This window comes from Vipera berus (assembly GCF_964194415.1).
Source record: "Vipera berus genome assembly, chromosome: 7".
In the NCBI taxonomy this organism is placed as follows: Eukaryota; Metazoa; Chordata; class Lepidosauria; order Squamata; family Viperidae; genus Vipera; species Vipera berus.
Window position 1 is genome coordinate 3,849,712 of NC_138209.1, and position 26,102 is coordinate 3,875,813.

The window sequence follows — 26,102 nt, forward strand, 5'->3', positions numbered from 1 at the left end:
GCTGAGGAATTCTGGGAGTTGAAGTCCACTCCTCTTAAAGTCTATATCGAGGGTCTTGGCCCTTTTATGACTTGTGGACTTCAACTCCCAGAATTCCTCAGCCAGACAAGCTGGCTGTCCAATCTCTTCTTAAGAGCCTCCAGTGATGGAGCATCCACAACCTCTGGTGGCAAGCTGTTCCACTGGTTAATTATTCTCACTGTTAGGAAATTTCTCCTTAATTCTAGGTTGCTTCTCTCTTTGGTGACCTTCCACCTGTTATTTCTTGTCCTGCCTTCGGGTGCTTTGGAGAATAGATTGTCCCTCTCTTCTTTGTGACAGCCCCTCAAGTATTGGAAGGCTGCTATCATGTAACCCCTTATCCTCCTCTCCTGAGCCTTGACAGAATAATAAGACTGGAAGGGACCTTGAAGGTCTTCTAGTCCAACCCACTGCTCAAGTAGAAGACCCTGCCTACACCATTTCAGACAAATGTTGTCCAATCTCTTCTTAAAAGCCTCCAGTATTGGAGCACCCACAGGTTCTAGTGGCAAGTTGGTCCACTGGTTAATTGTTCTGTCAGGAAATTTCTCTTTGGTTCCAGGCCAGGGGCAGGCAACCTTGGCTCTCTTATGACTCGTGGACTTCAACTCCCAGAATTCCTGAGCCAGCATGGCTCAGCTTGGAAACCTCTCCCTTTCCCCTCAGCGTGGCTGGCTCAGGAATTCTGGGAATTGAAGTCCACAAGTCATGAAGGGGCCTAGGCCTAGGCCAGGGGTAGGCAACCTTGGCTCTTTTATGACTCGTGGACTTCAACTCCCAGAATTCCTGAGCCAGCCAACATGGCTCAGCTTGGAAACCTCTCCCTTTCCCCTCAGCGTGGCTGGCTCAGGAATTCTGGGAGTTGAAGTCCACGAGTCATAAAAGAGCCAAGGTTGCCTACCCCTGGCCTAGGCCTTCAGGTGCTTTGGAGAAGAGCTTGACTCCCTCTTCTTTGGGGCAGCCCCTGAGTTATTGGAAGACTGCTATCCTGTCCCCCCTCGTCCTTCTCTTCATTAAAGTAGACATACCCAATTCCAGCAACCGTTCCTTATATGTTTTGGCCTGCAGTCCCCTCATCATCTTTGTTGCTCTTCTCTGCACTCTTTCCAGAGTCTCAACATCTTTTTTACAATCTGGTGATCAGAATTGGATGCAGGATTCCAAGTGTACTAAGGCTGTGTAAAGCAGGAACCTGTTATGAATGGTGGGTCCCTGCAGATCTAGCTGGGGTTTCTCAACACACGTACCCTGTTATTGGTCACCAGCAGATCCCGCACCGTGTAGCTCTCACACTCTTCCTCCTTCTTCAGCTCTATGGTGATGTCTCCGTAAGATATGGAGGCATCTGAAGGCCAGTACTGAGCACACTTCTCCTAGCAAGTCAGGAAACAGGAAAGAGAGGCGTGTGAGAAAGCTAACTTGAGATTAGGGACCGGTCCTCTGCTGTCCTCTCTTTCAATGCTGCAAGCGGTGAGGGACGCACTCAGGCCTAATGGTGGTTCTCCTCGGTTTCCACACATGGAAATCGGGCGCGTTTCTCAGCTGGTTTGTGTGGGAAAGGAAGCTGAAAGGATGCCATGGAGTTCAATCCCAGAAGACATGATGATGGGCACTATGAGGGGCCCTTGGTGCTCTCTGAGCTTGGGGGGTTTTCTTGCAGACGTTTCATGACCCAAACAAGGTGACCTCATCACTGCTAGAAGGGAGGGGGGTTTGAAGGGAGGAGGAGGAGGAGGAGGAAGAAGAAGAAGAGGAAGAGGCGGGGCACCACCATGGGGTCCTTAGTGCTCTCTGAGCTTGGTGGTTTTCTTGCAGACGTTTCATGACCCAAACTAGGTAACCTCATCACTGCTAGAAGGGAGGGGGGTTTGAAGGGAGGAGGAGGAGGAGGAGGAGGAGGAGGAGGAGGAGGAGCACCACCATGGGGTCCTTAGTGCTCTCTTGAGCTTGGTGGTTTTCTTGCAGACGTTCCATGATCCAAACTAGGTAACCTCATCACTGCTAGAAGGGAGGGGGGTTTGAAGGGAGGAGGAGGAGGAGGAGGAGGAGGAGGAGGAGGAGGAGGAGGAGGAGGAGGAGCACCACCATGGGGTCCTTAGTGCTCTCTTGAGCTTGGTGGTTTTCTTGCAGACGTTCCATGATCCAAACTAGGTAACCTCATCACTGCTACAAGGGAGGGGGGTTTGAAGAGAGGAGGAGGAGGAGGAGATGAGGTGAGCACAAGAAAGCCACCAAGCTCAAAGAGCACCAAGGCCCCCTCCCTTCAACCCTGAGCCTCAAATATTCTCCTTTATCGACGGTCACTCTCTAAGGGGGCTTTAAAAGGGAAATAAATTAAATCACTGGAAGCCCTGAAAAATCGACAAGGCCTCCAGATTTGGGGGGAAGAACACCTCCCAGTGTCCAACTGCAGAGACATGGTGGGGGAAAAAAAAAGCAAGTAAATCTCCATTTCTTCTTGGTGAGATCCCCAGAGGCTGGCCGTTGCCAGGAAGGAAATGATGGGGTTTAAGAGGGCTTTTGCCTGATCCAGGAAGTGCATCTTCCACAAGACCTCAACACCATTGGCTCCTCTAGATGTTCCTCACGGTGCCTCACCTGGCCCCTCTCCTCCAGCTCGGTCAACATCACAATGGAGCAGGATTTCCACTCCCAGATCATCCGCCAGAAGTCCTCAATGGTGTGCTGGAGGGGTCCTTGGCTGGCAATGTAGGAATCCTTTTGACGGTAACCCTGGAAAATGTCAAGACGGGGGTGTGTGTGTGTGTCACAAAGAAGCAGCATAGCATAGCATATAGTGTTTCTCCGCAGCACAGTCTGTAGGATACGTGGTGCCACAGTGGCGAGAATGCAGTATTGCAGGCTAATTCAGTGCCCACTGCCAGCAGTTCGATCCTGACTGACTCAAGGTTAAACTCCACCTTCCGAGGTCAGTAAAACGAGGACCCAGATTGTTGGGGGCAAAGAGGCTGACTCTGTAAAACCGCTGAGAGAGGGCTGTAAAAGCAGTATGAAGTGGTATATAAGTCTAAGTGCTAGTGGGAAGGAAGGAAGGAAGGAAGGAAGGAAGGAAGGAAGGAAGGAAGGAAGGAAGGAAGGAAGGAAGGAAGGAAGGAAGGAAGGAAGGAAGGAAGGCCCGATGGTGCAGTGATTAGAATGCAGTATTGGAGGCTAACTCTGCCCACTGCCTTGGGTTCAACCGGCTCAAGGTTAAACTCCGCCTTCCATCCTTTCAAGGTCGGTAAAATGAGGACCCAGATTGTTGGGGGCTGCAAGATGCTGACTCTGTAAAACCGCTTAGAGAGGGCTGTAAAGCACTGTGAAGCGGTATATAAGTCTAAAGGCTATTGCTATTGCTATGCTATGCTATTCTATTCTATTCTACTCTACTCTACGGTACTCTACTCTATTGCTATTCTATTCTATTCTATTCTTATTATTTCCCATATTCTATTCTATTCTATTCTATTTGATTCGATTCTTATTATTTCCCATATTCTATTCTATTCTATTCTATTCTATTCTATTCTATTCTATTCTATTCTATTCTATTCTATTCTATTCTATTCTATTCTTATTATTTCCCCTATTCTATTCTATTCTATTCTATTCTATTCTATTCTATTCTATTCTATTCTATTCTATTCTATTCTATTCTATTCTTTTCCATTCCATTCCATTCCAATCTAATCTTTCTATTCTATTCTATTCTATTCTATTCTATTCTATTCTATTCTATTCTATTCTATTCTATTCTATTCTATTCTATTCTATTCTATTCTATTCTACTCTAAGCGGTATATAAGTCTAAGGGCTATTGCTATTCTCAACCTTGCCGCAGTGGTTAAAATATTTGTTAATCTTGACATAATGCTCATTGCAATAATGAACGCTTACATTAAAAAAGAAAAGAAAAGAAAAGAAAAGAAAAGAAAAGAAAAGAAAAGAAAAGAAAAGAAAAGAAAAGAAAAGAAAAGAAAAGAAAAGAAAAGAAAATTCTATTCCAGGCTTTCTTTCCACGGAGGAAAGTTGCTCGGCCCAGATGAGAAAAACCAGGGAAGCGACACTCACGTCAATAAAGGAAGCATTTACGTAGTCTGTGTTTTCTTCACCTCTTTTCACTGGAATGATCACCCGGTTGAACTCATCTGCAGGCACAAAAAGGAGACAACCACTATTTTAGAAATGTCTGGTGCGAAGCATTTAGCGATGGACTCTGGATGTGGCTCGAGAAACGATGGGTTTCCATAGCAACCCCTCAAAATGGCGACGTCTCTCTGCAAGCACTCTCATAGGCCGTTCTCACGCACCCGCCATGCCCGTCTTTGCAAAACTAAAGGGCAGAAACACAGGTACGTATTTCGTCCTCGACGTACAACCCCACAATCGAGCCCCAAATTTCCGCCGCTAAGCAAGACACGGTGTGAGTTTCGCCCCATTTTACGACCTTTCTCGCCACAGTTGTTCAGCGAATCCCTGCAGGAATACAGTTGCTAAGTGAAGGACTTACAACCTGTGAGTTAAGAACACTGGAAGTTTTTAAGAAGAGACTGGACAGCCATTTGTCTGAAATGGTATAGGGTTTCCTGCCTTAGCAGGGGGTTGGACTAGATGACCTCCAAGGTCCCAACTTATTATTATTATTATTATTATTAAGGGTTAGGGTTAGTAGCTGAGGCCCTGCTGATTGGACTTTTCTTGCTGCATTTGTTAAGTGAATCATTGGCCGTTGTTAAGTTAGCGGTACAGTTGTTAAGTGAATCTGGCTTCCCCCGTTGATTTTGCTTGTCAGAAGGTCGCAAAAGGAGGATCACATGACCCCGGGATACTGCAAACGTCATAAATACGAGTCAATTGCCAAGAGTCTGAATTTTGATCATGTGACCATGGGGATGCCGCAACGGCCATACGTGTGAAAAATGATCATATGTCTGAATTTTGATCATGTGACCATGAGGATGCTGCAACGGTTGTTAAGTGTAAAACTGGTTGTAAATCACTTTTTCCCAGTGCCGTTGTTAACTCTGAACAGTCACTAAATGAACTGCTGTAAGTCGAGGACTTCCTGTAGTTTGAAAAAAACTAAAACAGCTGATAAAATATAAAAAGGAAACCTGGTTGCTCCTCTGGAGCATCAAGCCACAATTCATGGTTTAAACAGATGAAACTCTGTTATTGCCCCCTTCCTTTCCATCCCAAATGTTGTGAAGCCGACACACAAAAGTTAAGATTCCCCCAAGGGTTTCTCCTGCCCTAAAATGTGAATTTCAAGTTCTTTATTTTTTTCCCCCCGTCATGCCTTACATGGGATTATCTGCAGCACCCTGTTCTTCTTCATATTAGCCGGCAAATTGCCCGTCCTCATTTTGTCATTTTGGATTTTGATGGAGGTAAGTTTCTGCGGAAAGAGAGAAGCGGGACATAAGCGTCAAAGACAGATCTGCACGGGCCAAAGAGGTGACTGTTTAAGGCAGGGGTAGGCAACCTTGGCCCCTTTACGACTCATGGACTTCAACTCCCAGAATTCCTGAGCCGGCATGGGAAACTGTGGTCCCTTCACGACTTGTGGACTTCAACTCCCAGAATTCCTGAGCCAGCATGGGGAACTATGGCTCCTTTATGACTCATGGACTTCAACTCCCAGAATTCCTGAGCCAGCATGGGGAATTATGGCCCCTTTATGACTTGTGGACTTCAACTCCCAGAATTCCTGAGTCAGCATGGCTGGTTCAGGAATTCTGGGTATCGAAGTCCATAAGTCATAAAAGAGTCAAGGTTGCTTACTCCTGGTTTAAGGGGTGGCCATACATGCCACGTGGAACCAGGTGTAAATAAATGCATCTTAGCTGCTCCAACTTTCCAACCTCTAGAAAGTCTCTGGGCCCGGGCTCTTCTCCCCTTCTTTCTAGGATTACAGAAAGAGGTGACCCCAAATTTTATTTCTTTATTTGTATCCCGCCTTTATTATTTTTACAAATAAGGTGGTGAACAGATCCAGTACGCCTTCTTCCTCCCGTTTTCCCCACAGCAACAACCCTGTGAGGTGGGTTGGGCTGAGAGAAAGGGATTGGCCCAAAGTCACCTCCCTGGCTTTTATGCCTAAGGCAGAACTAGAACTCACCGTCTCCTGGTGATTGGCACAAAGTCACCCAGCCGGCTAGCATGCCTAAAGGCGGAACTAGAACTCACCGTCTCCTGGTGATTGACCCAAAGTCACCCAGCCGGCTAGCATGCCTAAAGGCGGAACTAGAACTCACCGTCTCCTGGTGATTGACCCAAAGTCACCCAGCCGGCTAGCATGCCTAAAGGCAGAACTAGAACTCACCGTCTCCTGGTGATTGACTCAAAGTCACCCAGCTGGCTAGCATTCCTAAAGGCGGAACTAGAACTCACCGTCTCCTGGTGATTGACTCAAAGTCACCCAGCTGGCTAGCATTCCTAAAGGCGGAACTAGAACTCACCATCTCCTGGTGATTGGCCCAAAGTCACCCAGCTGAGTTTCATGGCTAAGGTGGAACTAGAACTCACAATCTCCCGCTTTCTAACCTGGTGTCTGAATCACTAGGGCCCAACCAAGGTTACGAGTGTGAATTCACAAGCAGTCAGCCCCAAACTAGAGTGCAAATGAGCTGTGCCTTCGTGGCGAAAGAGAAATCCTTTGGATTTATCGATCAGTTGTCCCCAGGCATGATCTGGAGGCCTTGGGTCCAAAATTGCTCCCTACCTTAAACTCTTCCTCTAATCCGTTGCTGCTGCTCCCCAAAATTTTGTTGTAAATCTTCTGGAGGTGGACATCCAACGAGGTCACCTCCAATTCTGTGTCTCCATATAGGTAATGCTCAAGGAGCGCCTGGTAGATGAATACATACTGCATCTAAAAGGAGAGAAAACTCTTGTTCAGCTCTTTTAAATTTATTTGTTTGGATTGGGGGGGGGGGTTTTGGGGGAGCTGTTGCATTCCAAAAACTCATCCCAATCCCAACTCCACAATCCCCAAATTCCCAATCCCATTACCCCTAATCCCAGGGTTCCCAATCCCAAAATCTCAATCTCAGGATTGTCAACTCAATCCCAATCCCAACCCCATAATCCCAATCCCAGGATTCCAAATCCCAGGCCCATCCTCTCAATCTCAGGATTACGAATCCCATAATCCCAATCGCAGGATTCCCAACCCCACCCCTAGAGTCCCAATCCCACCCCATAATCCCAATCCCAGGATTCCCAATCCCCAGCCCATAATCTCAGCCCCAGGATTATGAGTAGAGCAAGGATGACTGGAGACGAGACGGGCCAATGATACAATCTGGGGGGAAAAATTGGATCCGATGAAAGACAGGTCTTTTGGGAGAAGACTTACATCAGTCTGGACCATCTGGCAGCGTTGGGCCCGGATTCGACTCACAAACCCATAAACATCCACCTTCTTCTCGGCGTGCATCATGTCCAGCATGGCGTCGATCACAATGAAGGTTCCTGTCCGTCCCACGCCAGCACTAAAGGACAGGGTGGTGAGGAGAGAGAAGGAAAAAACAACATTTCAATGTTAGTTGTTTGAGATCATGGCTTGCAGCTGGTGGGCTGTTGTTAAATTAGCAACATGGTTGTTAAGTGAATCTGACTTTGCTCGTCCGGGACACTGCCCCCGTCATAAATGCGTGCCAGTGGTCAAGTTGCTGAATTTTGACCCCATGACCACGGGGGTGGTGCCACTGTTTTAAGTGGGGAAAAATGTCACTTTTTTTGGTGCCGTTGTAACTTTGAACGGTCATTAAACGAACGGTTGTTAAGTCGAGGACTAGCTGTATGGAGGACTTGAAGAAGGATTCAACAGCCTATCAATCAGGGGCAAGCAACCAGGACAACTGGACGAGCTGTGGACTTCCAACACCCAGAATTCCTCAGCCGGCGTGGAATTCTGGGAGTTGAAGGTCTCTGCTCGTCAAAGTGTCCTAGTTCAGGGGTCCCCAACCTTGGCGACTTTAAGACTTGTGGACTTCAACTCCCAGAATTCCTCAGCTAGCAAATCTGGATGAGGAATTCTGGGAGTTGAAGTCCACAAGTCTTAGAAGTCGCCAAGCTTTGCTGGCTGAGGAATTCTGGGAGTTGAAGTCCACAAGTCTTAGAAGTCGCCAAGCTTTGCTCGCTGAGGAATTCTGGGAGTTGAAGGCCACAAGTCTTTAAAAGTCGCCAAGGTTGGGGACCCCTGTCCTAGTGGGCCACCTGTTACAAATGGCACCTGTCACGACGGGGAATCGCCCTTTTCCCTCTGCGAGGGAAGCACTGACCTGCAGTGGACCACGATGGCGCCTGCGTATTGGGGGTTGCAGGTCTTCACCTTCTTCAGGAACTTCAGCATCCCGATGGGCGTGAAAGGCACCCCAAAATCCGGCCAGCTGGTGAAATGGAACTGGGTCACCAGGCGCTGGGGTTTTTTATTGGTGACGTCGCCTACCTGGGTGGAAAGGTGGCCAAGGTTAGCCAGGGTTATTCCTGCCCCTTCGGGAAGAACAGGGGACCTCCTGGCTCCGCCCAAGGCCCTATACGGGGGGGGGGGGGAGGGAGGGGGATGATAGCTGGGAAAATTGAGGGAGGGAGAGAAGGGAGGAAGAGGGAAGCTAGCGAGGAGGAGGAGAGGAGACACTCGGGATGGGGGTATGCTAGGTGCTTCTCTCCTTTGTTTTTCTCACTGAGACCTAATAATAATAATAATAATAATAATAATAATAATAATAATAATAATAATAATAATAATAATAATAATAATACCACCACCACCTGGTATTATTTAGATACCTGGTTGATACCTAGGATACTGGCAGCAACCCGTGTCAACCATTAGTGCCAGTCAATTTGAGTGTTCAGTTGACTGAGTCATGTTTTATGAATAAAAGTTTAATAATAATAATAACAACAACAACAATAATAATAAACAAAACAAATGATGATGATAATAATAAACAAAACAAATGATGATGATGATAATATTAAACAAAGTGATGATGATGATGATAATAACAAACAAAACAAATATGATGATGATGATGATGATGATAATGATAATGATAATGATAATAATAATAATAATAATAATAATAATAATAATAATAATAATAATAATAATAATAGTAATAATAATAGCAGCAGCAGCAGCAGCAGCCCCATTTACCCTGAGGGTGGTGGTGCCTTTGCACTGGGGCGGGGGAGGAAGAGAGACAAAGCAGCTCGCTCCTTCCTTCCTTCCTTCCTTCCTTCCTTCCTTCCTTCCTTCCTTCCTTCCTTCCTTCCCTCTATATTTCTCTCTCCCTCTTTCTGTCTCCTTTCTCTTTTGTCTTTCTTTGCCCCTTTCTTTCTGTCTCCCTTCCTTTTTCCCTTCCTTTCTCTCTCCTTCTCTTTTTTCCCTTTCTTAATTTTTCTCTCCTTTTCTTTTGCTTAATTTCTCTTTTCTCCTTTTCTTTTTTTGCCCTTTCTTTCTCCTTTTTTCTTTCTTTCTCTTTCCTGTTTTCTTTCTTTCTCTTTCTTTCTTCCTTTCTTTCTCTTTCTCTGCCTCTCCTTTTTTCTTTCTCATTTTCCATTACTTCTTCTCCTCTGCTTCCCTCTCTCTCCTTTTCCCATTCTTTCTTTCTCTCTCGCTCTCTCTTTTCTCCCTGGTTCTGGTCTGGCTAGGATCACCGTAACGACAGCAAGCATTACGTAGGAAATTCACACAGCGTACTTTATGCATCCACTCACCTAAAACACACACACACACACACACACACACACACACACACACACACACACACACACACAAAAACAGCAAGCAAGCAGCACATGGGGGTTGGTATGCCTGCCTCTCACAAGGCCAGGCAACTCGAACGCCAGCCAGGCCTACCTGTTGGATGCAGAACTTCCTACCTGTTGGATGCAGAACTTCCGCACTGTGTAGTCCACCAGGACCGTCACGTCTTCCACAGAAACCCGGATATTCCCATATGTCCAGCAGCCCTGATCTGGCCAATATTGGGCACATTTACACTGAGGAGAGACCACACAACAAACCAAGATGCAGGGCAGAAGAGAAGAGGAGATGGTCTAACTGCAATCACTCCTCACGAACCACAGTCACTCCTGGGGCAAGTCAACATCTGCTGTAGGTTAAAAGCCTTTCCAAACCTGGCTGGGCAGCCTCAACAGGCTAGTCTGTGGGCATGACCTGACGGGTAACTGCCTGAGTCTCTTCAGGGAGTGGAATGGCAGAGGAAAAGAGACCACCCGGCTATCGACTAGTCCAGGGGTAGGCAACCTCGGCTCTTTTATGACACATGGACTTCAACTCCCAGAATTCCTGAGCCAGCCATGCTGAGGAGAAAGGGAGAGGTTTCCATGCTGAGCCATGCTGGCTCAGGAATTCTGGGAGTTGAAGTCCACGAGTCATAAAAGAGCCATGGTTGCCTAACCCTGGCCTAGGCCGCTTTATGACTTGTAGACTTCAACTCCCAGAATTCCTGAACCAGCCATGCTGAGGAGAAAGGGAGAGGTTTCCAAGGTGAGCTGTGCAGGCTCAGGAATTCTGGGAGTTGAAGTCCACGAGTCATAAGAGAGCCAAGGTTGCCTACCCCTGGCCTAGGCTGCTTTATGACTCGTGGACTTCAACTCCCAGAATTCCTGAGCCAGCCACATTGAGGGTAAAGGGAGAGGTTTCCAAGCTGAGCCATGCTGGCTCAGGAATTCTGGGAGTTGAAGTCCATGAGTCATAAGAGAGCCAAGGTTGCCTACCCCTGGCCTAGGCCGCTTTATGACTCGTGGACTTCAACTCCCAGAATTCCTGAGCCAGCCACGCTGAGGGTAAAGGGAGAAGATTCCAAGCTGAGCCATGCTGGCTCAGGAATTCTGGGAGTTGAAGTCCACCAGTCATAAAAGAGCCAAGGTTGCCTAACCCTGGCCTAGGCCGCTTTATGACTCGTGGACTTCAACTCCCAGAATTCCTGAGCCAGCCACGCTGAGGGTAAAGGGAGAAGATTCCAAGCTGAGCCATGCTGGCTCAGGAATTCTGGGAGTTGAAGTCCATGAGTCATAAAAGAGCCAAGGTTGCCTACCCCTGGCCTAGGCAGCTGATCCGGGTTGGACAACACATTCAAATAAAGTGAAACTCCCTCTCTCCTACTGGCCCAAATATCTGGCAAGCGCCGAAGAATTTTGCCTTCGTCTTTCTGCCAGGTCACACAGTGTGACGGTAAAAATGCCAGGATTGCACTATATTAGTGATTCCGGCTATTGTTTAGTCAGGAAGAGCTGAAGGTGGCACCAGAGAGTTGGGAAGATCTTCCTAGAGGCACCCTTAACTAAAAGAAAGCTGAACTGGGAGACAAAAATAAATGTTTATTTATTACTTAGGATCCACCTCTCTTTTTATTTTTTGTAAACAACTCAAGGTAGTGGACCTATCTAATACTTCTTCCTTCTCCTGGTTTCCTCACAATGACAACCTGATGAGCTGGGTTAAGCTGAGAGAAGGACTGGCCCAACGTCACCCAGCCGGCTTCCATGCCTAAGGCTGGACTAGAACTCACAGTCTCCCGGTAATTGGCCCAGAGTAACCCAGGCAGCTTTCATGCCTAAGGCTGGACTAGAACTCCTCATCTCCTGGTGACTGGCCCAAAGTCACCCAGCCAGCTTTTATGCCTAAGGTGGGACTAGAACTCATTGTCTCCCGGTAATTGGCCCAGAGTCACCAGGCCAGCTTTCATGCCTAAGTCGGGACTAGAACTCACTGTCTCCTGGTGACTGACCCAGTCACCCAGCAGGTTTTCATGCCTAAGTCAGGACTAGAACTCACTGTCTCCCGGTAATTGGCCCAGAGTCACCAGGCCAGCTTTCATGCCTAAGTCAGGACTAGAACTCACTGTCTCCTGGTGACTGGCCCAGAGTCACCCAGCAGGTTTTCATGCCTAAGTCAGGACTAGAACTCACTGTCTCCCGGTAATTGGCCCAGAGTAACCCAGCCAGCTTTCATGCCTAAGGCGGGACTAGAACTCATTGTCTCCCGGTAATTGGCCCAGAGTCACCCAGCCAGCTTTCATGCCTAAGTCAGGACTAGAACTCACTGTCTCCTGGTGACTGGCCCAGAGTCACCCAGCAGCTTTCATGCCTAAGGTGAGACTAGAACTCACCATCTCCTGGTGACTGGCCCAAAGTCATGCAGTCATCCCAAAGGCAGGACTAGAACTCACCACCTCCCGGTGACAAAGTCACCCAGCCGGTCTTCACGCCTAAAATGGGAGCAGAACGTACCTCTTTCCTCTCCTTCAGATTGGTCACCATGACAATTGTGGCTGTGTTTTGCTCCCAAATCATTCTCCAGAAGTCATTCACAGTTTCTTCTTTGGGCCCTACCGAGGGAAAAACCGCTCATGAGGAAGCAGCAGCCGAGCTGAAACTCTTTAATCCAAGTTATGAAGCTGCTTGAAACCAAACCAGGCCAACCAGCCTATTCGCCCAGATATATCCCCTGCAAACCAGCATCGCGTCACCTACGCTGGCAGTGGAGATTGTCTACAGACCGGATTCTTCCTCCTCCTCCCAACAGGCAGTCCTTGAAATCGGGACCGGAATTTCCGTCGCTAAGCCAGGTGGTTGTTAAAAGTGCACCACACCCCATTTGATGGTCTTTTATGGCACGGTTGTTAAGCGAATCAGGCAGTCGCTAAATGAATCTGGCTTCCGCCACTGACTTTGCTGGTCGGAAGCTGGCTGGGAATGATAGTCAGGAGATGTCGGGGTGCTGTTATCCGCATAGATAGATACCAGTTGCCCAGCTCCCAAATTCTGATCACGTGACTGTGGAGATACTATGACAGTTGTAAATGTGAGGACCGAATGTAAGTTCCTTTTTTCACTGCTGTTTCAACTCTGAACAGTCATTAAATGTATTAGAAATACAAACGGTTGTAAGCTGAGAACTACCTGTTATTTAAAACAAAAAGGCAGCAAAGGTGAAGTCTTGGCTTTGTACACAGCCAAGAGCATATAAACTCAATATTTAAATTACAGACTGAAAGTCTGCGGCGGATTTTATGTGCAAGTAGTCCTCGAATTACAACGGTTCATTTGGCGTCCAGAGTTACATAAGTCACTGGGGAAAAAAAGTGACTTTTGACCGCTTTTCACACTTACGACCGTTGCAGCATCCCCGCGGTCACGTGATCAGAATTCGCCCACTTGGCAACCGACTCGTATTTATGACGGTTGCCCTGTCCCCGGGGACACGTTTGCACTCTTCTTGACATGCAAAGTCAATGGGGGGGGAGCCGAATTCACTTAGCAACCGTGTGACTCACTTAACAGCGATTCACTGTGGCAAGACAGGTCACAAAATGGGGCAAAATTCACTTAGCAACAGAAATTTTCCGCTCAGTTGTGGCCATGATTGTAATTTAGAAGCTAAAACTGAACGAAAGGACGTCTGCCCTTTCCAGCAGGTGGAACAAAATTACTCTTTGAGCCACAGCGTTAAATAGAATTGCTATTTCACCAGGATTCAAGTTCCAATTCAGAAGGCAACTAAATGTTGGCTTGATATTAAAGCTGTCCCCAAAAGCAGAACTTTCAAGGATCTGCAGGAGGTTGTCATTCTCCTCAAGTCACACACAAAAAAAGAGAATAATATTTAAGTTCTTCCCCCCCCCTTTTTTTTTTTAGATTTAGGAGCCTCTGCAGCACAATTCTAGCTTGGGAAAACTCTGTAGGAGGAAACATTTCAAAAATACAGGTTGCTAGTCCTCATGGTGTAGAAATTCAGTGGAAAGAAATATGATTTACCTTGTGCAGCAATGAACCTGTTCTTCTCCTGATACCCCTGCAAGAAGCAAGACAAGAATAAAAAGAGCGATGTTTTATTATCTGGCGATGGTTGAAGACCACAATTTTGTCCTCTTCTCCCGCGTGGTTCATTCTTTACTTTGCAAATATGGTCACTGTATACAAACTACCTTACAGCCAGGGAAAATAAGATTTATCTGTGGATGGATGCCAGAAAAGACCAACAAACAAAGCTTAAATCAGACCTTGCAGGTCACAACAGCGGCAAGAATTATACATGTACAATATTGGAAAAATGGAATACCATCAGATGAAGTAATAATTTAAAAAATACTAGAATGCGCAGAAATGGACAGATTGACTATGATGAGATTGAAAGAAAAAGAAGAAACAGAATATTATCAAACTTGGAACTTATTCTATCGATGGCTAGAGGAAAAAATAAAAGGATTAGGAATTAAAAATCTATTAGCAAATGTAAACTCAGACAGCACGTAGGTTGAAAAATTATTACTGTATGGATGGAAAAATATCAATAAAAACTTTTTTTTAAAGATTGATCTGTGGATGAGCTAGATCAGGGGTAGGCAACCTTGGCTCTTTTATGACACGTGGACTTCAACTCCCAGAATTCCTGAGCCAGCCACGCTGAGGGGAAAGGGAGAGGTTTCCAAGCTGAGCCATGCTGGCTCAGGAATTCTGGGAGTTGAAGTCCAAGAGTCATGAAGGGGCCATAGTTCCCCCATGCTGGCTCAGGAATTCTGGGAGTTGGTCCACAAGTCACAAAAGAGCCAAGGTTGCCTACCCCTGGCCTAGGCCGCTCTATGACTCGTGGACTTCAACTCCCAGAATTCCTGAGCCAGCAAGGCTCAGCTTGGAAACCTCTCCCTTTCCCCTCAGCGTGGCTGGCTCAGGAATTCTGGGAGTTGATGTCCACGAGTCATAAAAGAGCCAAGGTTGCCTACCCCTGGCCTAGGCCTAGGCCGTTCTATGACTCGTGGACTTCCAGAATTCCTGAGCCAGCAAGGCTCAGCTTGGAAACCTCTCCCTTTCCCTTCAGCATGGCTGGCTCAGGAATTCTGGGAGTTGAAGTCCACGAGTCATGAAGGGGCCTAGGCCTAGGCCAGGGGTAGGCAACCTTGGCTCTTTTATGACTCGTGCACTTCAGCTCCCAGAATTCCTGAGACAGCATGGCTCAGCTTGGAAACCTCTCCCTTTCCCCTCAGCGTGGCTGGCTCAGGAATTCTGGGAGTTGAAGTCCATGAGTCATAAAAGAGCCAAGGTTGCCTACTCCTGAGCTAGATCTACGGGTTAAATTAAAACAAAGGAAAATCGTACAAGAATCGGGAGCTACGTTTTTTTCCCCTTCCGCCCGAACAGGAAAAATACCTAAATCTCCCAGAATACAAGATAGTCCTCGACTTATGACCACAATTGATCTTGACATTTCTGTTGCTAAGTGAAACATGTTAACTGAACTGTGCCTCATTTTACGATGGTTGTTAAGGGAATCCCTGCAGATGTTAAGTTAGTAACCGGGTTGTTAAGTGAACCCGGCTTCCCCCCACTGACTTTGCTTCTCAGAAGGTCGCCAAACGGGATCACGTGACCCCCTGGGGACGCTGCGACCATCATAAAATATGAATCAGCCACCCAAGCGTCTGAATTTTGATCACGTGACCACAGGGATGCTGCAACGGTCGTAAGTGTGAGAAACGGTCATACGTCACTTTTTTCAGGGGCTCTGTGACTTCCAAAAAGTTACTAAATAAGTCAAGGACCATCTGTAGTTTGGGAGTATTCCTACCCTTTAAAAGATACTTACATTAATGAACGAGGCATTGATATAATCGGAGTCTGGAACCCCTTCGATGGGTGTCAGGTGAAGCCTGGAATGGTCATCTAGGACAGAGAAGAGGACCATTAATGGCAAAAGCGTCTGGGCAATGGAGGACCTTTGGTGAAGTCAAATGTATCTCCAAGAAGGTCAACCTTCACACGATCTGGTTTCAGGGCAAAGAAAAACTAGAGAAGTGACAACTCAATATAATCTATTATAATGGGTCGGTCACCGGGACCAGGACATTATTTCGGACTCATGCTGAAGCCCATCTTCAGCTACTAAGATTGTCAGACGAGCAGGGACAAAAACAGCCAGGGAAGTGATTGAAGCCCAGGAAACAGAAGTGCTGATTTACCGCCAGTCTATCAAGTGCTTAGAAGTTGAGGGCTGGGCAGCACAAGCAAACGACAGCCAACGACTTAAAAGCCAGCCATCAACACACCCCAGGTCGACATCTCAAAAGCCACATACAACAGGCACTACAAATACCACACAGAGAACAGCACACACACTCTGCTAGAGATACGTTCCGTCACGAATGCGAAAAGCTCGGAAGACAAAACGTCTGGTTCTGGTGACCGACCCAGACTGGACCCTGCAACAATTATCCCGGGACACGTATATTCGCCTTCATTCATGAGCGATCTTGTCTTGTGTCTATGGAGATTATCAAGCCATTGTGGTTGTGGTTGTGGTTGTCCCAAAGGGGCTTTTTCAGAAGGCAACTGGACGTCCTTGGTTTCTCCTTGAGGGACATTTCGCTTCCCATCCAAGAAGCTTCTTCAGTTTTGACTTGAACGGTGGAGAACGGAAGGATTTGTCTTCTTTGCAGTCCTCTGGCCGTTAGTATTCTCTCTGAGAATCGTTGAGGCCACTTGGAGGCTTGTCGGCGCCCTCAGGGTCATCTGAATAGCGCAAATCGGTGAGGAGTGTCCTCGGAACTGCGGAAAGGACCGGGTTGTAGATTGTGTTTGTAAAAAAGGCTCCATGCCAATTTGCACTATTCAGGCGATCCTGAAGGCAAGGACAAACCTCCAAGTGGCCTCAGCGACTCTCCGTTGAAACTATCAGCTAACTAGTGCAAAAACGAGGCCCAATCTCTAATCCTTATTCTCTGACTCTCCACACCGTTGTGTTTTAATTCACCCCCGACCTAAATGAATTGTTTTTGGTCTTCTTCTTCTTCCGCAAAAGAAGCCGTTTCACCAAGAATTGGAATTGCGGGTGCTGTTTTTGTGCTACCCCAAGATTTGCCTCCCTGCGTCTTGCTGCTTCTTAAGGACACATCTCCTAGGCAACCCTCCTTTGCTTCCACTGCATCTGGATTTGGCCCCGCAAAATGGAAGGGAGGGCCGAAAATCAATAGTTGTCCAGCTCCTCTTCAGCACCTTCATAATAACAGGAGCTCCTGACTGGTTGAGAAGGATCTCTCTCTTTAAAAAAAAAAGGAGATGGAAATTTGGAGCCTGAGCTATTTAAGCAGTCAAAGAGTAGTTTGCAGAGAACTGTAAATGTTGTTTAGAAGGATGGCAGAGGAGACTGTGGGTCACTTGGAGGCAAATGCTTCGCTTGGTCAACGCTAACCAAAATTAAAAGGCCTCACCCCAGACCAGAATCCTGTAACTGTGATCCACTTCCCTTAGTAATGAAATAAAAAGGAATTAACTCCTCTTAAGGCCGTCCTTTTTCTCTTGTCCCGCTCTGACTTCAAGAGCGATCTCTGTCTGGAATGACCCACAGGTTCCTTGACGTCTCTTAACTCTGTTGGCACCCAAATCTATCCTTTTGGGCTTCTAAGTGACATCATTTATTTATTAGTTGTGGATGGTCCAACATTGGGTTTTGCTTTTTTTTAAAGAAGACAGTGGACAATCATTAGCCTGAAGTGGTATAGGCTTTCCTGGCTGAGCAGGGGGGGTTGGACTGGAAGACCTCCAAGGTCCCTTCCAGCTGTATTCTATTCTATTCTATATTCCAAAAAGGAAACACAAACAGAAATAAAGAATCTGTTCTGTTCTGTTATTCTATTCTATTCTATTCTATTCTATTCTATTCTATTCTATTCTATTCTATTCTATTCTATTCTATTCTATTCTATTCTATTCTATTCTATTCTATTCTATTCCTAATTCTAATTCTAATTCTAATTCTAATTCTAATTCTAATTCTAATTCTGTTCTATTCTATTTTCCATCCCCACAAGTTCTTGGTTTTTATCCTTCAGCGCTAAATCGAACTGACCCTTAAAGGCATCAGACCAGGGAGAAAAACAGTCAGGCATAAACAGAAGCAATTCTGACTTCCCTTTTTGTCAATGGAAGTTTGGAGATTGGATTTAGTGCACTTCTGTTATCATATTTTATTTATTACATTCTATGCCACTGATCACCTTGCTTATTATAATAAATTAATGTGTATCCCCATCTATGGCAATTTCCAGATACGGGGACTTGAACTGCCAGAAACGGCATAGACGGAGGGCATGGCCTTTGCTGAGAACCGATTGCTGGACACAATGGGCCGGGGATCCCATTTCAAGAAGGCACTGGTTATGTTCTTACAATCGCATCCACAATCTCTAGAAAGCAATTGGGGAAAATTGGGAGCATCAATACATACAAGGCAAAATGTTGACGTATCTGTTTTTCTCCTTGTTCTCTTCTTTAGAAGCCGCTTCACACGAAGCTTGGATGGGACATGCTGGAAGCGCCTGGAAGAACAAAGCGAATATAAATAGCTCAGCGGTTACATTGCGGCTAAGTAGGACAGCCCAAAATTAACCAATCAAACCCTTTTATTGCCGCTTAAGCATCGCTTGGGTTGCAGGGGCCGAGTTCACGGGGACCTCTGCTTCAAGGGCAGAGAGTTCAAGAGTTGCCAATTCTGCAATCTTGGAACGTCAAAAAGTAGGCTGGATGGTAAGATATACTGTTTTAATGAGTTATAAGTATATAAGTAAATTGTAATAAAATTATGTTGGAGACTGCGAGTTCTAGTCCTGCCTTAGGCATGAAAGCCGGCTGGGTGACTTTGGGCCCATCGCCAGGAGATGGTGAATTCTAGTCCCGCCTTAGGCATGAAAGCCAGCTGGGTGATTTTGGGCCAATCACCACGAGACAGTGAGTTCTAGTTTCATCGTAGGCATAAAAGCCAGCTGGGTGACTTTGGGCCAATCATCAGGAGCCTGTGAGTTGTAGTCCCGCCTTAGGCATGAAAGCCAGCTGATGACTTTGGGCCAGTCACCAGAAAACGGTGAGTTCTAGTCACGTTTGGCTGGGTGACTGGGCCAATCACCAGGAACCTGTGAGTTCTAGTCCTATTTTTGGCATGAAAGCCAGCTGGGTGACTTCAGGCCAAACACTAGGAGACGGTGAGTTCTAGTCCCACCTTAGGCACAAAAGCCGGCTGGGTGACTTTGGGCCAAACGCTAGGAGATGGTGAGTTCTAGTCCTGCCTTAGGCATAAAAGCCGGCTGGGTGACTGTGGGCCAATCACCAGGAGCCAGCCCTACGATTCTAATCTAACATTCTTTCAAACAGATTTCAGTGAACAAAGTATTTTGGTGCCCACCTGCTCCACAAGGGGGCAGCAGAGCTTCTTTCTGTCCAACGTTCAACTTTAGGACCGGAACTTGAAAATTCAGTGTCTGACCCTCCGAATGGACTTCAACTCCCAGAATTCCAACCTTCAATTCAGGAAGCTGCAGTCCACTCATGTACTACCAGCTGCTGAAGTTGAGAAACTCTGCCCAGGAAGTCCTCAACTTGCAACCACAACGGGGGGGGGGGCAGAATTTCCATGGCTAAGCAAGGCGGTCGTTAAGGGAGTCACGCCCAATTTTACAACCGCTTTTGCCACAGTTGTTAAGCAAATTATATGGTTGTTAAGTGAATCTAGCTGCCCCCATTGATTATCCTTGTTGGAAGCCAGCTGCAAATGGCGATCAAATGGCCCAAAGTGGAAACTGGAATCGCCAGAAATATATATATTCCGGATGCAAAGTGCCCAAATTCCAATCACGCTGCTACGGTTGTATGTGTGAGGACCAATCACAGGACACCTGTTGCAGAGCTGTGGCAACTTGAAATGATACTAAATACTAAAGATACTAAATGATATTAAATACTAAAGATACTAAAGAAAGAAAAGAAGGAAGGAAGGAAGGAAGGAAGGAAGGAAGGAAGGAAGGAAGGAAGGAAGGAAGGAAGGAAGGAAGGAAGGAAGGAAGGAAGGAAGGAAAAGAAAGAAAGAGGCAAGGAAGGAAGGAAAGAGAGGAAAGAAGAAAGATGGAGACAAAGAGAAAAGAAGGAAGGAAGGAAGGAAGGAAGGAAGGAAGGAAGGAAGGAAGGAAGGAAGGAAGGAAGGAAAAGAAAGAAAGAGGCAAGGAAGGAAGGAAAGAGAGGAAAGAAGAAAGATGGAGACAAAGAGAAAAGAAGTAAGGAAGGAAGGAAGGAAGGAAGGAAGGAAGGAAGGAAGGAAGGAAGGAAGGAAGGAAAAGAAAGAAAGAGGCAAGGAAGGAAGGAAAGAGGAAAAGAAAGATGGAGACAAAGAGAAAAGAAGGAAGGAAGGAAGGAAGGAAGGAAGGAAGGAAGGAAGGAAGGAAAAGAAAGAAAGAGGCAAGGAAGGAAGGAAAGAGAGGAAAGAAGAAAGATGGAGACAAAGAGAAAAGAAGGAAGGAAGGAAGGAAGGAAGGAAAGAAGGAAGGAAGGAAGGAAGGAAGGAAGAAGGAAGAAAGAGAAAGAAAGAAAGAAAGAAAGAAAGAAAGAAAGAAAGAAAGAAAGAAAGAAAGAAAGAAAGAAAGAAAGAAAGAAAGAAAGAGAGAGAAAGGGAGGGACGGACAGAAGGAAGGAAGGAAGGAAGGAAGGGCAGGGAAAGATGGAAGGAAAGACAGGAAAGAAGAAAGGAAAGGAAAAGAACTCGTCCTAAACGAGAAGGCCCCTACAGTTCAGACTGGCTTAAAGTTGATATGCATGGCGGTAGCAATTTTTTTTCTTTTTCTTTTTTAATGTAAAAAAAAAAATCCCGCACGGTGGGAGGGAAGTGAGGTCACAGGTTAGCCAAGTACCCACACTGAATTCCTCCCGGAAGAGCTTGTTGTCGTCTGCCATGCGCCGGTTGATGTCCTCCTCCAGTTTATCCACAGGCAGGGGGGGGTACTTCCGGTTGGTGCTGGGGGACCGGGCCAGCAGCGGCATGCTCTGCGGTTCTGCGGGACGGACACAGGGGAGAGAAAGCGGCTCGGTTGAGGAGACGCTGGCCACGGAGCGCGACGGAGGGCCCCGATGGAAAGGAAAAGGAGTGTGTGTGTGTGGGGGGGGGTCTTCTGTGAAAAAGCAAGAGCAGGTTCCTCCCCCCCCCACCCCTACCCCCGAGTAAATCGAGCTTGTAGAGGGCACATAAAGGCCTTGTGGTTTCTACAAGAGGAGTAGGCACAGGCAAAATTCAGAGATGAGCTGCTTTACGAAAAGCCCGTTTGGTCCAGTGATCAAAAGCATGGGAGATGTCGAGTTCAAGTCCTGCCTTAGGCATGAAAAGAGGCTGGGTAACCTTGGGCCAATCACCAGGAGACGGTGAGTTCTAGTTCTTGCCTCGGGCCTGAAAGCCAATGGGGTGAATTTGAGCCAATCACCAAGAGATGTCGAGTTCAAGTCTTGCCTTAGGCATGAAAAGAGGCGGGGTGACCTTGGGCCAATCACCAGGAGACGGTGAGTTCTAGTCCCACCTTAGCTATGAAAGCCAACTGGTTGACTTTGGGCCAATCACCAGGAGACGGTGAGTTCTAGTCCCGCCTTAGCTATGAAAGCCAACTGGTTGACTTTGGGCCAATCACTAGGAGATGGTGAGTTCTAGTACCGCTTTAGCCAGTTGCTCTTCTCTGCACTTTTTCCCCCTAAAGTTTCAACATCTTTTTTATAAGTTTGCGGTGACCAAAACTGGATGCCGTATTCCAGGTGGGGCCTTACTAAGGCTTTACAAAGCGGTACTAACATTTCGCGTGATTTTGATTCTATGCCTCTGTTCGTACAACCCAGGATTGTTGTAGCTTTTTTGGCTGCTGCCGCGCACGGCTGGCTCGTGGCGAAGTGATCGTCCCCGAGGACTCCAAGGTCCCTCTCACAAGTTGCTGTTTCTGAGCTAGGTTTCGCCCAATCTTTACTTTTTTACCTTTGGGTTGTTGTTGTTGTTCTTTTTCCCCCTACCCAGGTGTAAAACTTTGTTTTTTCCCCCCTCCCCACTTGAAATTTCATTTTGTTGGATGATGTTTAACTCAACCCCGTCGTCTCCGGTTTGGGGAACCCGGCCCATTCTTAGAATATCGTTCTGGAACAGGTCGAGGAGAACAGGCGAAGGAGGAGATTTAGGATTTCTACTTCCCGACAACGGAGGAGAGATTGCGAGACTCACCTACGTCATCCGTCCGGCCGTTGGACAAATGGAAAGAATTGGAGTGGCTTCCAGCCTGCTTGTGTTTTTTGAACCTACAATAAAAAATAAAAAAATAAAAATAAATCAAGAAATCAGCAGATCCCCAGGGGCCCTCCTACGCGGCGGTAAGAATATCCAATAGACCTGACATCCCAACGAAAAGTAATACAGGTAGCCCTCAATTCGCTCAGTGACTTTTTGAAGTTACAACGCCCACTGGGAAAAGTGACTTATTTTCCGTTTTTCACACTTACGACCGTCGCAGCATCCCCCTCCAGTCACGTGACGAAAATTCAGAGGTTCGGTCACTGGCGTGTATTGATGACGGTCGCCGTGTCCCGGGATCATGTGATCCCGCTTCTGGGACCTTCTGACCAGCAAAGTCAACGGGGGGAAAAGCCAGATTCACTGAACCGCTGGGTTACTAACGGCAGTAATTCACTTTACGACGGTGGCAAGAAAGGTGATAAAAAATGGAGCTAAACTGACTTAACGACTGTCTTGTTAAGCGCCACAAAGTTTGGGCTCGAGTGTGGTCGTAAGTGGAGGACTATCTGTATGCTAGCGCTTCGGGCTTATGGATAAAGGATTGGGGGAAAAAAATCACAGTGTATTACTGTAATCAATGATAACAGCAGCACGATGTTTATTCGCTCTGTTGCTCCTCCCACAACAGAGACCAGAACGGTGAACAACGGTTGAGTTGAACAGTCCTTGAGAGAGAGGAAAAAAAATCACTAAAGAAATTCCTTTATAATTGAAACCCCTCTGTGGGAATAATAGTAGTAGTAGTAGTAATAGTAATACAGTAGTAGTAGTATAGTTGGAAGGGACCTTAGAGGTCTTCTAGTCCAACCCCCTGCTCAGGCCGAAATAGATTAACTAGAGTAGAGTAGAACAGAACAGAACAGAACAGAATAGGAATAGAATAGAAAATATGGAATGGAATGATAATAGAATAGAATAGAATAGAATAGAATAGAATAGAATAGAATAGAATAGAATAGAGTAGAGTAGAGTAGAGTAGAGTAGAGTAGAGTAGAGTAGAGTAGAGTAGAGTAGAGTAGAATAGAACGAATGAAGAATAGAATAGAATAGAATAGAATAGAATAGAATAGAGTAGAATAGAATAGAATAGAACGAATGAAGAATAGAATAGAATAGAATAGAATAGAATAGAATAGAGTAGAGTAGAGTAGAGTAGAGTAGAGTAGAGTAGAGTAGAGTAGAGTAGAATAGAATAGAATAGAATAGAATAGAATAGAATAGAATAGAATAGAATAGAATAGAATAGAATAGAATAGAAAATGGAATGGAATGGAATGGAATGGAATGGAATGGAATGGAATGGAATGGAATGGAATAGAATAGAGTAGAGTAGAGTAGAGTAGAGTAGAGTAGAATAGAATAGAACGAATGAAGAATAGAATAGAATAGAATAGAATAGAATAGAATAGAATAGAATAGAATAGAATAGAATAGAATAGAATAGAATAGAATAATAGAATAGAATAGGATTATAGAACAGTAAAATTAGAACAGAACAGAACAGAATAGAAATTGGAATAGAATAGAATAGAATAGAATAGAATAGAATAGAATAGAATAGAATAGAATAGAATAGAATAGAATAGAATAGAATAGAATAGAACAGAACAGAACAGAACAGAACAGAATAGGAATAATAGAATAGGATAATAGAATAGGATTATAGAATAGGAAAATTAGAACAGAACAGAACAGAACAGAACAGAAAAATAAGTGGAGTGGAGTGGAATGGAATGGAATGGAATGGAATAGAGTAGAGTAGGGTAGGGTAGGATAGGATAGGACAGAGGATAGGATAGGATAGAAAATAAAATAAATAGAAATTAGGAGAGACTAGGATAGGATAGAGCTGGAAGGGACCTTGGTGGTCTTCTAGTCCAACCCCCTGCTCAAGCAGCGAGAACCTGCTTGCAGGAGATGGAGCAAAATCAATTTTTGACTAATGGATATGATGATGGAGAAAAAAATCAGATCTTGACACATGGATGTGATGATTGCTAAAATGTTTTTTTAAAAAAGAAATTTTAAAATTTCCCCTTTTCTTCTGGGGGAATGGGACATTTTATTGCAGCCTCCAATTAAGAGACGAATGCAAGTGTTCTTATTATCATTGAAAGAAGAAGTTGGAAGTCATTCTTTATAGATATTCAGGTAGTCCTCGGCTTACGACCATAATGGAACCCAAAAATTTATCTCGCTAAGCGAGACACTTGTTAAGTGAGTTTTGACCCGTTTCGCGACCTTTCTTGCCACAGTTGTTAAGTGAATCACTGCAAGTTGTTAAGTGAGTAACACGGTTGTTAAATGAATCTGACTCCCCCTGTTGACTTTGCTCGTCAGAAGGTCGCAAAAGGGGATCACGTGACACACACACCCGGGACACTGGAAACCGTCATAAATATGAGTCAGTTGCCAAGGGGCTATATTTTGACCGTGGGGATGCTGCAATGGTCGTAAGTGTGAAAAACGGTCATAAGTCACTTTCATCAGTGCCGTTGTTAACTTTGAACTTGCACTAAGTGAGCTGTTGTAAGTCAAGAGCTACCCATACACATACATACGTGTGTGTGTGTGTGTGTGTGTGTGTGTGTGTGTGTGTGTATGTTTTCCTTTCTTTATATCTTTTCACATTTCTATTCTTATTCTCTTTTTTACTCTTTACCTTTTCTTGATTATTAGCTTATCTTGGTTGTTATTTTTTTATGTGTACACTTTGTAAAATGTAATAAAATTACTGGATATGAAAAAGCAATATGCTATAGCAGTTGGATTCTCCATACACATACAGTGGTGGCCAAAATTGTGGAAACCTTTTGGGAAAAGTGTACAGTGGAAATGCCGCCTTTGGTTAAGTTTCCACCAATTTGTCTTCTAATTCCTTTATAACTGTGGCCTTGTTCACTTAATAATACTATTTTACGTCGCTTTCTGGGCGACCAATCAGCTCTTTGCACCATTACTTTAATTTTATTACGTTTTACAAGCTCACTAAATGAAAGAACACAAAAAAACCCCAACCCAACTTGATGGGGGTCACGTCACACACTGACAAATGTCCTCTTTTCAGCTTCAATACATGACATCAATCACTGGATCCTACTGTGATCTGATTGGCTCATTGCCAAAACAAGATGATGGCCGATTGGCTCTCTAAACGCTTGTGCTCATTGGCTACGATCAGATGGAGGAAAGCTACCCGAGATCAACCTAAGCAAGTTGTGCTTCCGTTTTCCGGTGATTTGGCTGTAACTTTTCATAGAATACAGGGCAGATAATTGAGCAAACTTTGTTGCATTACGTTCTCGATTAAATTATCTTTCCATTGATATATAATTTTAAGCTACTACTCCAAAAAAAAGAGAGAGAAAGTGGTGTTATTAGCCACCAAACCTCAAAAATACACTTTTCCCCAAAGGTTTCCACAATTTTGGCCACTACTGAACATGCCAGCGATACTAGGCAACATCAAGAGAACGGTGGCAAAGGGACGGAGAGAAATTAAAATTATACGAACGAAACCCCGAACAGTTCTGTCTATTTAAAGAATCAGACTCAACAAATTTCCTCCGAAGCCGGCCTTCAAAGGAAGAGATTGTCAGGGATTGCGCAGTGTCAAAATGCAAGAATTGGCATATTCTCGTTTAAATATTCACCACCGTGTGAATTTCCGCAGCTTTGAAATGGCAACAGATCCAACACAAAGTGCAGTACTTAAACACAGCTCGACTTACAACGCTGGGCTTAGCGGCTGATCGAAATTACAACGGCATGGGGGAAAATGTAACTTATGACCTGCTTTTCATGGTTACGACCTTTGCAGCACCCCAGGGTTTACGTGATCAAAATTCGGATGCATATAGTGACCGGTTCATATTTACGATGGGGTGTGTGTCACCTGATCCCCCTTTGCGACGTTCCGACAAGCAATCTCAATGGGGGGGGGGGGGGCGATTCCTGTAACAAC

General features: G+C 45.5%; 1 protein-coding gene across 5 annotated transcripts in view; it reads right to left on the reverse strand.

Moving 5' to 3' along the window:
- The window catches only part of PTPRA (protein tyrosine phosphatase receptor type A), a 118,410-nt gene that overhangs the window by 9,803 nt on the left and 82,505 nt on the right, over window positions 1-26,102 (reverse strand). For 4 of the 5 annotated variants that reach the window (XM_081332182.1, XM_081332179.1, XM_081332180.1 and 1 more), the window contains 14 exons: window positions 22,070-22,143; window positions 20,734-20,870; window positions 18,284-18,374; window positions 15,647-15,723; window positions 13,822-13,858; window positions 12,295-12,392; window positions 9,919-10,038; window positions 8,310-8,476; window positions 7,382-7,517; window positions 6,746-6,895; window positions 5,326-5,419; window positions 4,093-4,169; window positions 2,620-2,754; window positions 1,269-1,394 (listed from right to left, as the gene is read on the reverse strand). In XM_081332182.1, the coding sequence (XP_081188308.1) occupies window positions 1,269-1,394; window positions 2,620-2,754; window positions 4,093-4,169; window positions 5,326-5,419; window positions 6,746-6,895; window positions 7,382-7,517; window positions 8,310-8,476; window positions 9,919-10,038; window positions 12,295-12,392; window positions 13,822-13,858; window positions 15,647-15,723; window positions 18,284-18,374; window positions 20,734-20,870; window positions 22,070-22,143 (1,519 nt within the window). Of the gene's footprint in view, window positions 1-1,268; window positions 1,395-2,619; window positions 2,755-4,092; window positions 4,170-5,325; window positions 5,420-6,745; window positions 6,896-7,381; window positions 7,518-8,309; window positions 8,477-9,918; window positions 10,039-12,294; window positions 12,393-13,821; window positions 13,859-15,646; window positions 15,724-18,283; window positions 18,375-20,733; window positions 20,871-22,069; window positions 22,144-22,707; window positions 23,158-26,102 lie in introns of those variants that run through there. The other variant, XM_081332183.1, reaches the window with a different exon arrangement.